This window comes from Oncorhynchus kisutch, linkage group LG15 (assembly GCF_002021735.2).
Source record: "Oncorhynchus kisutch isolate 150728-3 linkage group LG15, Okis_V2, whole genome shotgun sequence".
Lineage (NCBI taxonomy): Eukaryota > Metazoa > Chordata > Actinopteri > Salmoniformes > Salmonidae > Oncorhynchus > Oncorhynchus kisutch.
In genome coordinates, this window is record NC_034188.2 from 64,115,004 (window position 1) to 64,127,113 (window position 12,110).

General features: G+C 42.5%; 1 protein-coding gene across 19 annotated transcripts in view; it reads right to left on the bottom strand.

Annotated features, from left to right (window-relative positions):
* Positions 1-12,110, bottom strand: part of LOC109905668 (elastin) — a 104,439-nt gene that overhangs the window by 46,935 nt on the left and 45,394 nt on the right. For 15 of the 19 annotated variants that reach the window (XM_031790807.1, XM_031790801.1, XM_031790804.1 and 12 more), the window contains exons 13-19: positions 2,523-2,570; positions 2,312-2,401; positions 2,132-2,188; positions 1,947-2,042; positions 1,614-1,649; positions 1,435-1,527; positions 1,257-1,292 (exon numbers count right to left, since the gene is read on the bottom strand). In XM_031790807.1, coding sequence (XP_031646667.1) covers positions 1,257-1,292; positions 1,435-1,527; positions 1,614-1,649; positions 1,947-2,042; positions 2,132-2,188; positions 2,312-2,401; positions 2,523-2,570 — 456 coding nt within the window. The remainder of the gene's footprint in view (positions 1-1,256; positions 1,293-1,434; positions 1,528-1,613; positions 1,650-1,946; positions 2,043-2,131; positions 2,189-2,311; positions 2,402-2,522; positions 2,571-12,110) is intronic. The other 4 variants (XM_031790794.1, XM_031790795.1, XM_031790799.1 and 1 more) reach the window with 4 other exon arrangements.

Genomic DNA, 12,110 nt, shown 5'->3' on the forward strand with positions numbered 1-12,110 from the left:
CGCTTTTTCAGTTCTGCCCACACATTTTCTATAGGATTGAGATCAGGGCTTTGTGATGGCCAATCCAATACCTTGACTTTGTTGTCCTTAAGCCATTTTGCCACAACATTGGATGCATACTTGGGGTCATTGTCCATTGTCTTGAGATGTTGCTTCAATATAGCCACATAATTTTCCTGCCTCATGATGCCATCTATTTTGTGAAGTGCACCAGTCCCTTCTGCAGCAAAGCACCTCCACAACATGATGCAGCCACCCCTGTGGTTCACGGTTGGGATGGTGTTCTTCGACTTGCAAGCCTCCCCCTTTTTCCTCCAAACATAACGATGGTCATTATGGCCAAACAGTTCAATTTTTGTTTCATCAGATCAGAGGACATTTCTCCAAAAAGTATGATCTTTGTCCCCATGTGCAGTTGCAAACTGTAATCTGGCTTTTTTATGGCGGTTTTGGAGTAGTGGCTTCTTCCTTGCTGAGCAGCCTTTGAGGTTATGTCAATATAGGACTTGTTTTACTGTGGATATAGATACTTTTGTACCTGTTTCCTCCAGCATCTTCACAAGGTCATTTGCTGTTGTTATGGGGTTGATTTGCACTATTTGCACCAAAGTACGTTCATCTCTAGGAGACAGAACACGTCTCCTTCCTGAGCGGCATGACGGCTGCGTCGTCCCATGGTGTTTATACTTGTGTACTATTGTTTGTACAGATGAACGTGGTACCTTCAGGCTTTTGGAAACTGCTCCCAAGGATGAACCAGACTTGTGGAGGTCTACAATTTTTTTTCTGAGGTCTTGGCTGATTTCTTTTGATTTTCCCATGATGTCAAGCAAAGAGGCACTGAGTTTGAAGGTAGGCCTTGAAATACATCCACAGATACACCTCCAATTGACTCAAATTATATCAATTAGCCTATCAGAAACTTCTAAAGGATTGAGGTCATCGTTTTCCAGACATCATTTTCTGGAATTTTTCAAGCTGTTTAAAGGCACAGTCAACTTAGTGTATGTAAACTTCTGACCCAATGGAATTGTGATACAGTGAATAATAAGTTAAATAATTGTTGGGAAAATGACTTGTGTCATGCACAAAACAGATGTCCCAACCGACTTGCCAAAAACTATAGTTTGTTAACAAGAAAATTGTGGAGTGGTTGAAAAACTAGTTTTAATGACTCCAACCTAAGTGTATGTAAACTTCCAACTTCAACTGTATGTACCACCTCTGATATTGCTGTTTTGAGAGATCTTTCATACCATATTTAGCAGCTTTGGCCGCAGCAGGGTTATACCCTGAAATGCAAAAGTTTATAGATTAGAAACCCAGATTTTTATAGTCAAACTGCAATCACAAAAAAGCAGAATTTTGAACTAACTAAACTCACTGTAAGAGGCCTATCAGATTTTGATGTTGTACAGTTACTTTCATATGTACCTCCAGTTCCTCCAGATAACCCTCCAGGTACTCCTCCTGCTCCTCCTGCTACTGATCCAAAACCTGGGACGCCACCCGCACCTCCTGGGACTCCTATGGTGGAGGGTCACAAGAAAACGACTCAAATTAGTCTTATTAGCTAAAACTCTGATATTGGTGTTCTGAGTGATATTTCTTACCATATTTAGCAGCTTTGGCTGCAGCAGGATTATATCCTGAAATGTAAAAAATGTCAAATAAATCTAATTTTAAAAAAATCTACTGACCCTTGGCCTTACTCTGAAAATCTTTAGATATACTCTCACTGTCAGTATAGATCACAAAAAGCTAAATGTTTCACTTATATTCTCATATTCTCTCGTATTCTCTTTCACTTGTATTCTCTGAATAGTAGTAATGTCAACTGTGGCTGTCCTGTCTAGTAGTTTTGTTTGGTGGTACTGTACACTGTCAGGTACTGTCCAGTAGAAGGTCAGAGGTGTCTTTATCACACACTCTCTTTCTCCCCTCACCTCCAGGGTAAGCTCCTCCTGCTCCAGGGTAAGCTCCTCCCGCTCCAGGGTAAGCTCCACCTGCACCGGGCACACCACCCAAACCAGCACCAGCACCTGAGGGTAAACACTTCAAGAGTTAGTAGTTGAAGTTAACACTGTGTCAAAAAGCCCAGTTTCAGTAGCCCTGTTTTAGCGATCACTACCATATTTAGCAGCTTTAGCCTGAGCCTGGGCCGGGTTAAGACCTCCTGTCCCAACACCTGCAGAGAGTGGGGGAACACAAACATTAGAGTTACAGTTCTCAATTCAAATTAATTTATGTAATAGAGTGCTCTTAAACATATTTTCCCATATATTTGTGTAAGTGTTCTCCAATTCCCTACCAGTTCCAATGGGGTATCCAGGCTTGGATCCAGGACCACCTTTGCCACCAGGAAGGCCTGCTCCACCACCACCACCAAAGCCCCCATATCCTGAACCAAGTGGAGAGAACCATCTACTGTACCGCACTGCTTGTACTACACACACATGTACAATCACACATACATGCAGACACACTACTTAAAACATTTACATATTAAAAACGTTCTGTACCAAATGGAAGTTTGCCTCCAGCTCCTCCAACTTTCGCTCCATAGCCACCTATAGAAACCATGGCGACAAACAAACGGTATCAGTCTTGTATAGAGTAAAGGTTTTTGAACTGACACACAGTCAGAAAATCCATTACTACTTCATTGTTTGTGAATGGACCTTCGTTTAACATTATTGACTTATTACTGATTTATTCAATTTCATTCCAGATCCACCCAAGACATAAAACCACACCATTTTAATCTATTCTGTTCAGCAGTAAACATTAATACATGGGTTAGTAGTTCTACATCAGTAAGGTTTGAGCCCAGTAGGTCATAGCTGAAGCAGTTTGGGTTTTTATCATGTGTAAACACAGCTACATTTGTTTCTCATCAAACAGGTGTTGATTTGATTCAGCAGTATAACCTAGCCTGCGCCAAACATCGAGACACATTCTTAAAACGAACCTATGGAACAGACAAGGAGGATTGGTCAGTCCACTCAGATCTTACTATTGCCCCTGAGTGACTACAGATCTGAGAGGAGGCCAAAGGAAAGCTCTAACTTACTGTATGCTTTTGGCTGCATGACACTCTTTCCTGTGAGGGACCACATACGGTAAATAGCTAACTAAGACCATGTTGTCTTAACACATATAACATTAACTGACATTGATTGAAGTGGTGGTCCCTTACCGGGAGTGGGTGTGAAGCAGCTAACTTACACACAATACATGACAGAAGCAGTCACAGTTTTAGTGGGTTAAGGTTCAGAGCTTTTGCACAGTGGGTTAAGGTTCAGAGCTTTTGCACTTTTCAGATTTTCGAAGTGTCTTAGAGGGGAAGGTGGTAGAAGCATCGTTCTGATTTTGAGGTCTTCCTAGAACGTGATGACGTGACTGCAGCAACACATGGTGAAAAGGGCAACAACTCAGTTATGAAGAGGAAAGAAAACACCCTTGTTCCAAAGTCAGGACCTGGGCCTCAAAAAGAGAACAATTCGATTCTCAGCAACCAATTCACATTGATAAACCCACCATACATAACCTGAGGCCTAGGAGGGGGGTAGCCATAGAACTGCCCGTGACCATGGCTGCTCATGTGACCGTGACTGTATATGGGGCTGTGCATGTGGCCATAATGGGGGTGATGGGGATAAGACACTGTGCACTGGAGGGAAAGGAACTGTAACGAACTGTCAACATTGTGTCAACTTACAGACCGCAAACATCTGACGTTTAACATCCATTAAACACTGGGATGAATGACGTTTAGGGACAATAAGATAGTGATGTTTTTGTTTGTTTTTGTGATCAATATTACATTTTTATTTCACAATATACAACACACAAGGCTGGATCACTTTACAAATACTAGCCGACATGACAACATTAACATTCAATACAACTATTTACATACTCTCAGGAGTCAATTATTTGAGTGCACAATATGACATCTACAGAAAGGAAGTAGAGTTTACAATAAAACATATTCTATATTATTCTCAGAAAATAAAATGTCGTCCCTCCACTCCCCTATCATGTAGGACCATTGCTTGGTCAAGAGTTGTTAATATCTGATCTCATTTTTGCATAATACAACCCATGCCTCAACTATATGTGCCAGAGCTTTGTTTATCACAGCCACTGATCGCTCTATATGAACACTATCTTGAAAATATGATAACCATGTTTGAGGCGAGAGGATTGTAGGGGTAATCCAAGCACTAAGGATAACCCTTTTTTACTGCTGTTAACCCTGTATATATGATTATTTTCTGAACCAGTTGCAATACAATTGAAGAGTCATCATTCAACAAAAATGAAGGTGAATCTTTGACCACAGGGAAACCCATAATTGTTGTAAGGAAATCTGAAAAGTGACCAGAACTGGGACCCCACAGGACATTCCCAAAACATGTGACCAGAACTGGGACCACTCAGGACATTCCCAAAACATGTGACCAGAACTGGAACCCCACAGGACATTCCCAAAACATGTGACCAGAACTGGGACCCCACAGGACATTCCCAAAACATGTGCATTCTTACTCCAACAGCATTCATACGGCATCTATCACAGATTGGAGTTGGAATCAGCTTCATCTTAAAACATCTAAATGGGGTTGCATAACTTCTATGTATAGCCTTATAATGTATAAGCTGGTGTACTGGGTTTTTAGAGGTAAAAAATACATTTTCCCAAATGGCATCCCAGTTCAGGTCGTGCCCCAATCCCTGCATTTCGCGGTTCTATACTAGAGTGACACCCAATGTGGCACATTTAACAGACAGCAGGCAATCATAAGTGGCAGAGACTATTTTAGAAGTTAATGAAGGGTCTATCCATGTAAGCATTATGTGGGATGTTAACGGGGCATCCCATGCTACACCATAAGTTTTTAACAAAAATCTTAACTGTAGGAAAAGGAACCATGAAATCCTGGAAGTGGATACATTTGTTTGAGGTCCTGGAAAGGAATTAGCCCCTTATCATTATACATGTCTCGCAAGGTATGCACACCCTTATCCGCCCACAATGGGTACACAAAAGTCTTGTTGTTTGTCAGCAGCTTATAGTTATGCCATATAGGAGAAGAATCACAGAACGTCTTAGTGTTGCGTATGTGTTTCTCAGCATAGTACCATACTTGTAGTGAGTTGGAAATAATTTAACAAAAAATGTTATATGCCATTTTTATCTTGATGCCCCAAAAAACTAGATCTGTAAGTCTATGTGGTGCAACAGGTGCTTCCTCTATGCCTCTCCAAGATGCTGCAATAGAATCATCAGACCATACACTCAAGGATTTTATTTGGAAAGATGAGTAATATCATTTGTAATCTGGAAGAGATAAACCTCCTGTTCCCATTAACCGTGTAGGAGTATCATATCTACTGCGTGGCTTTTCGTCATTCCAAATCAACTTTGAGGTCATTGACTTTAATTCCTCAAAGTATTTTGGTGGAGGTGGTATAGGCACCTAACATTTAGTCGACCGAGTACGTTAATTTTTACTATTGCAATCCTACCTTGTAATGAGATTTAAAGGGAGGACCATCTCTGCAAATCAGAGGTGATCTCCTATTTTAGTTTGACATAGTTCCTTCTGCAAACTTGGGAAAATTTGGTGGGTATGCATATGCCCAAATAACTACAGTCTGCCTCGTGCCACTGCACTGGAGATGCAGCTGGCAAAGTAAGCAATTTCGCAGGGTTGTTAAGGGGAACCAGTATAGATTTTTCCAGTTTATTTTATATTCAGAGAATGAACCAAAAATAGTAAATAATGTCAGAATCTGTGGAAGGGAAATTGAGATGTCTGAGAAATACAATCCTCTTCTCCAAGGTGGCATAGCAGTTCAGACGTCTTTTGTCCTCGTCTTGTCGTGTCCTGTATATATATATATTTACAACTTTTTCACATACATTTTATTTTTATTTTCCATCAACTCATCTTCAAAACACTCTCCTGCAACCCGCCTCACCAATGTATATTTATAAAAAAGTATTATTTACCTCAGATCTGTAATCCTCCAAGAAGCTAGCCAGAAGCTAATCCAGAAGCTAGTTGGCTCCTTTACTGGCAAGTCGTTGGTGTTCAGCTAACCACGGTTTGTGGTCATCGGCTATCCTTTGGCTCGAAAGTCTATCGCCAGTTCTGTACGGCGCAGCGCGGCTCGGAGCGGAGCATACCGGACCAATTTTTCTCTCCATGTCCCTGGATTTCGACTGCTCTCTGGACATTCATGCCCGGATCTCACAGCTAGCCTGCTGCTATCCGTGTGACTATCGGCCTTCGTCGATTCCGGAGCAAACATCAATTGTTCCGGAGCTAGCAAGCTCCGTCAATCACTCCTGAGTTCCATCAATCGCACCTGGGCTGCAGTCGCCTATCCGGACCCGTTTTGCTGCCTTCGCGGAGCCCCACCGGGCCTTCACAACTGGACTGCCGACGTTATCTACCCGAAGGAGTTATTCGGCTGGCTCCTCCGTCGCGACGTTACCTGAACGCCCATCTGCGGCCTGCTAACCGTTAGCTGTCTTACCGGCTGCTATCTGAATAGACAATCGGACAATTTTTTTATTTATTTTTTATTTTTTATTATTATTATTAGGTTTTCTTCTTGGGCCTCTATAACTATATCTATTGTTTTTATTTTTGTTGTTGTTGTGTGATTTGGATTGATCCCCTCTACCACACGGAACCCCACTAATCTACTGACGGAGCGCAGGAGGTGGCTAACAACAGACCTCCATCCTATGCTAGCTTGCTACCGATGCCCTGGCTAGCTGTCTAAATCACCAACCAACCTCTCCACTCACCGGACCCTTTTGATCACTCGACTAAGCATGCCTCTCCTTAATGTCAATATGTCTTGTCCATTTCTGTTCTGGTTAGTGTTTATTGGCTTATTTCACTGTAGAGCCTCTAGTCCTGCTCACTATACCTTATCCAACCTATTAGTTCCACCACCCACACATGCAATGACATGTCCTGGTTTCAACGATGTTTCTAGAGACAATATCTCTCTCTTCATCACTCAATACCTAGGTTTACCTCCACTGTATTCACATCCTACCATACATTTGTCTGTACATTATACCTTGATGCTATTTTATCGCCCCCAGAAACCTCCTTTTACTCTATGTTCCAGACGTTCTAGACGACCAATTCTCATAGCTTTTAGCCGTACCCTTATTCTACTCCTCCTATGTTCCTCTGGCGATGTAGAGGTGAATCCAGGCCCTGCAGTGCCTAGCTCCACTCCTATTCCCCAGGCGCTCTCTTTTGACGACTTCTGTAACCGTAATAGCCTTGGTTTCATGCATGTTAACATTAGAAGCCTCCTCCCTAAGTTTGTTCTATTCACTGCTTTAGCACACTCTGCCAACCCGGATGTTCTAGCTGTGTCTGAATCCTGGCTTAGGAAGACCACCAAAAACTCAGACATTTTAATTCCAAACTACAACATTTTCAGACAAGATAGAACTGCCAAAGGGGGCGGTGTTGCAATCTACTGCAAAGATAGCCTGCAGAGTTCTGTCCTACTATCCAGGTCTGTACCCAAACAATTTGAACTTCTACTTTTAAAAATCCACCTCTCTAAAAACAAGTCTCTCACCGTTGCCGCCTGCTATAGACCACCCTCTGCCCCCAGCTGTGCTCTGGACACCATATGTGAACTGATTGCCCCCCATCTATCTTCAGAGTTCGTGCTGCTAGGCGACCTAAACTGGAACATGCTTAACACCCCAGCCATCCTACAATCTAAACTTGATGCCCTCAATCTCACACAAATAATCAATGAACCTACCAGGTACCTCCCCAAAACCTTAAACACGGGCACCCTCATAGATATCATCCTAACCAACTTCCCCTCTAAATACACCTCTGCTGTCTTCAACCAAGATCTCAGCGATCACTGCCTCATTGCCTGCATCCGTAATGGGTCAGCGGTCAAACGACCTCCACTCATCACTGTAAAACGCTCCCTGAAACACTTCTGCGAGCAGGCCTTTCTAATCGACCTGGCCGGGGTATCCTGGAAGGATATTGATCTCATCCCGTCAGTAGAGGATGCCTGGATATTTTTTTTAAATGCCTTCCTAACCATCTTAAATAAACATGCCCCATTTAAGAAATTTAGAACCAGGAACAGATATAGCCCTTGGTTCTCCCCAGACCTGACTGCCCTTAACCAACACAAAAACATCCTATGGCGTTCTGCATTAGCATCGAACAGCCCCCGTGATATGCAGCTGTTCAGGGAAGCTAGAAATCATTATACACAGGCAGTTAGAAAAGCCAAGGCTAGCTTTTTCAAGCAGAAATTTGCTTCCTGCAACACTAACTCAAAAAAGTTCTGGGACACTGTAAAGTCCATGGAGAATAAGAACACCTCCTCCCAGGTGCCCACTGCACTGAAGATAGGAAACACTGTCACCACTGATAAATCCACCATAATTGAGAATTTCAATAAGCATTTTTCTACGGCTGGCCATGCTTTCCACCTGGCTACTCCTACCCCGGACAACAGCACTGCACCCCCAACAGCAACTCGCCCAAGCCTTCCCCATTTCTCCTTCTCCCAAATCCATTCAGCTGATGTTCTGAAAGAGCTGCAAAATCTGAACCCCTACAAATCAGCCGGGCTAGACAATCTGGACCCTTTCTTTCTAAAATTATCTGCCGAAATTGTTGCCACCCCTATTACTAGCCTGTTCAACCTCTCTTTCGTGTCGTCTGAGATTCCCAAAGATTGGAAAGCAGCTGCGGTCATCCCCCTCTTCAAAGGGGGGGACACTCTTGACCCAAACTGCTACAGACCTATATCTATCCTACCGTGCCTTTCTAAGGTCTTCGAAAGCCAAGTCAACAAACAGATTACCGACCATTTCGAATCTCACCATACCTTCTCTGCTATGCAATCCGGTTTCAGAGCTGGTCATGGGTGCACCTCAGCCACGCTCAAGGTCCTAAACGATATCTTAACCGCCATCGATAAGAAACATTACTGTGCAGCCGTATTCATTGATCTGGCCAAGGCTTTCGACTCTGTCAATCACCATATCCTCATCGGCAGACTCGACAGCCTTGGTTTCTCAAATGATTGCCTCGCCTGGTTCACCAACTACTTCTCTGATAGAGTTCAGTGTGTCAAATCGGAGGGTCTGCTGTCCGGACCTCTGGCAGTCTCTATGGGGGTGCCACAGGGTTCAATTCTTGGACCGACTCTCTTCTCTGTATACATCAATGAGGTCGCTCTTGCTGCTGGTGAGTCCCTGATCCACCTCTACGCAGACGACACCATTCTGTATACTTCCGGCCCTTCTTTGGACACTGTGTTAACAACCCTCCAGGCAAGCTTCAATGCCATACAACTCTCCTTCCGTGGCCTCCAATTGCTCTTAAATACAAGTAAAACTAAATGCATGCTCTTCAACCGATCGCTACCTGCACCTACCCGCCTGTCCAACATCACTACTCTGGACGGCTCTGACTTAGAATACGTGGACAACTACAAATACTTAGGTGTCTGGTTAGACTGTAAACTCTCCTTCCAGACCCATATCAAACATCTCCAATCCAAAGTTAAATCTAGAATTGGCTTCCTATTTCGCAACAAAGCATCCTTCACTCATGCTGCCAAACATACCCTTGTAAAACTGACCATCCTACCAATCCTCGACTTTGGCGATGTCATTTACAAAATAGCCTCCAATACCTTACTCAACAAATTGGATGCAGTCTATCACAGTGCAATCCGTTTTATCACCAAAGCCCCATATACTACCCACCATTGCGACCTGTACGCTCTCGTTGGCTGGCCCTCGCTTCATACTCGTCGCCAAACCCACTGGCTCCATGTCATCTACAAGACCCTGCTAGGTAAAGTCCCCCCTTATCTCAGCTCGCTGGTCACCATAGCATCTCCCACCTGTAGCACACACTCCAGCAGGTATATCTCTCTAGTCACCCCCAAAACCAATTCTTTCTTTGGCCGCCTCTCCTTCCAGTTCTCTGCTGCCAATGACTGGAACGAACTACAAAAATCTCTGAAACTGGAAACACTTATCTCCCTCACTAGCTTTAAGCACCAACTGTCAGAGCAGCTCACAGATTACTGCACCTGTACATAGCCCACCTATAATTTAGCCCAAACAACTACCTCTTTCCCAACTGAATTTAATTTTTATTTATTTATTTATTTTGCTCCTTTGCACCCCATTATTTTTTTATTTCTACTTTGCACATTCTTCCATTGCAAAACTACCATTCCAGTATTTTACTTGCTATATTGTATTTACTTTGCCATCATGGCCTTTTTTGCCTTTACCTCCCTTCTCACCTCATTTGCTCACATTGTATATAGACTTGTTTATACTGCATTATTGACTGTATGTTTGTTTTTACTCCATGTGTAACTCTGTGTCGTTTTATCTGTCGAACTGCTTTGCTTTATCTTGGCCAGGTCGCAATTGTAAATGAGAACTTGTTCTCAACTTGCCTACCTGGTTAAATAAAGGTAAAATGAAAATAAATAAAAAAACAATAAGGTGTCATCGGCATAGAGTGACACTTTATTCTGGGTACCTTTAATATTGATGGGTGAAATATGTGGGTCCAATCTAATTGCTGGAGCAAGGGGCTCCAAAGACAGTGCAAAGAGTCTAGGTGATAATGGACATCCTTGTTTTGTGGAACGTTGTATACAGAAAGTCTTGGATAGAATGTTTCTCATCTGCACAACTGCTTGGGATGCAGAATACAACGTTTTTAACATGAAGATAAATCCTTAAACCAAAACCAAAGGCCTCCAAAACACACCATAAATAGTTCCATTCTAGCCTATAAAATGCTTTTTCTGCATCCAAACTAAAAAGTGCAGAAGGGACTGTTGTAATTAAGGCTTAAGGGCCTATAACTTTTACAGTCTAGGGGAGATTTGCCGTTTTTTAAAACAAAACTATAATCAGTGAGGTGTTTTAGTCTCTATGGAATTCTCCATGTTTTAATGCATGATTGATAGAACCAAGAATTAGTGGCCCAACAACATCCCATACTTCAAGAAACAGCTCAGGAGGGAAACCATCAAGTCCTGGTGATTTGCCTCTTTTCATAGACGTTAATGCATTCCTGAGTTCTTCAAGATTAAGTGGGGAGTCAAGGAATCCAGATTGTTCTCTAAAGAGTTTGGGAAGGTCCAATGATAATAAGAATTGTGTCATCTTACTATGATCAGGGTCCACCTCTGATGTATATAATTGGGAATAAAACTGCCTAAATGTATCATCCATTTCTGACAGGTCATGTGATATCTTACTAGATGGTGTTTTTTAATGTTGTTCAAATCTTCCTCTTTTGCTATGTGAATGTTTGTTTCTGCTCGTTTTCAACCAGAGTAGGTAACCAAATACTTATTTTCCACCATAATTTGCAAATAAATTCATAAAAAATCCTACAATGTGATTTTCTCGATTTTTTTTCTCATTTTGTCTGTCATAGTTGAAGTGTACCTATGATGAAAATTACAGGCCTCTCTCATCTTTTTAAGTGGAGAACTTGCACAATTGGTGGCTGACTAAATACTTTTTTGCCCCACTGTATATTAATAACTATATATTTAATATAAGTAGACATGCACTCAATTGAATATAAAGCACCCACAAGCCACCAGTGGCTGAAAACACAATCATCGCTGCATGAACGAGTGACGAATTTCCAGCCAAGGGTGTCCATAAAAATCATTCCTTCCACCCTCGCCCCTTGCCTTGCAAGTGTATACTCGTCAGATGTCATGATACTTCATCAGAAGTGTTCACTTAATTTGAGGGACGAGGGGATAGGGTGTGCTTATAAGTGTTTGGACCGTAGCCCCGTTATGGTTCACTACATTGGATCACTCCAATATTTTGGTATCACTCCGCGGCGGAGGAATACATCCGAGGTGTGGATTTACAGATTCACTCCCGTGTACACCTGTGTCACGGCTGGGGTCCGCCCCTATATATAGATAACATGGCCGCAATATTGCAGTTGGCGTAAAACAAAAACATATAAATCAAATCCATTACCTGGTTGCTGTGTTGCAGAGGTACTGGG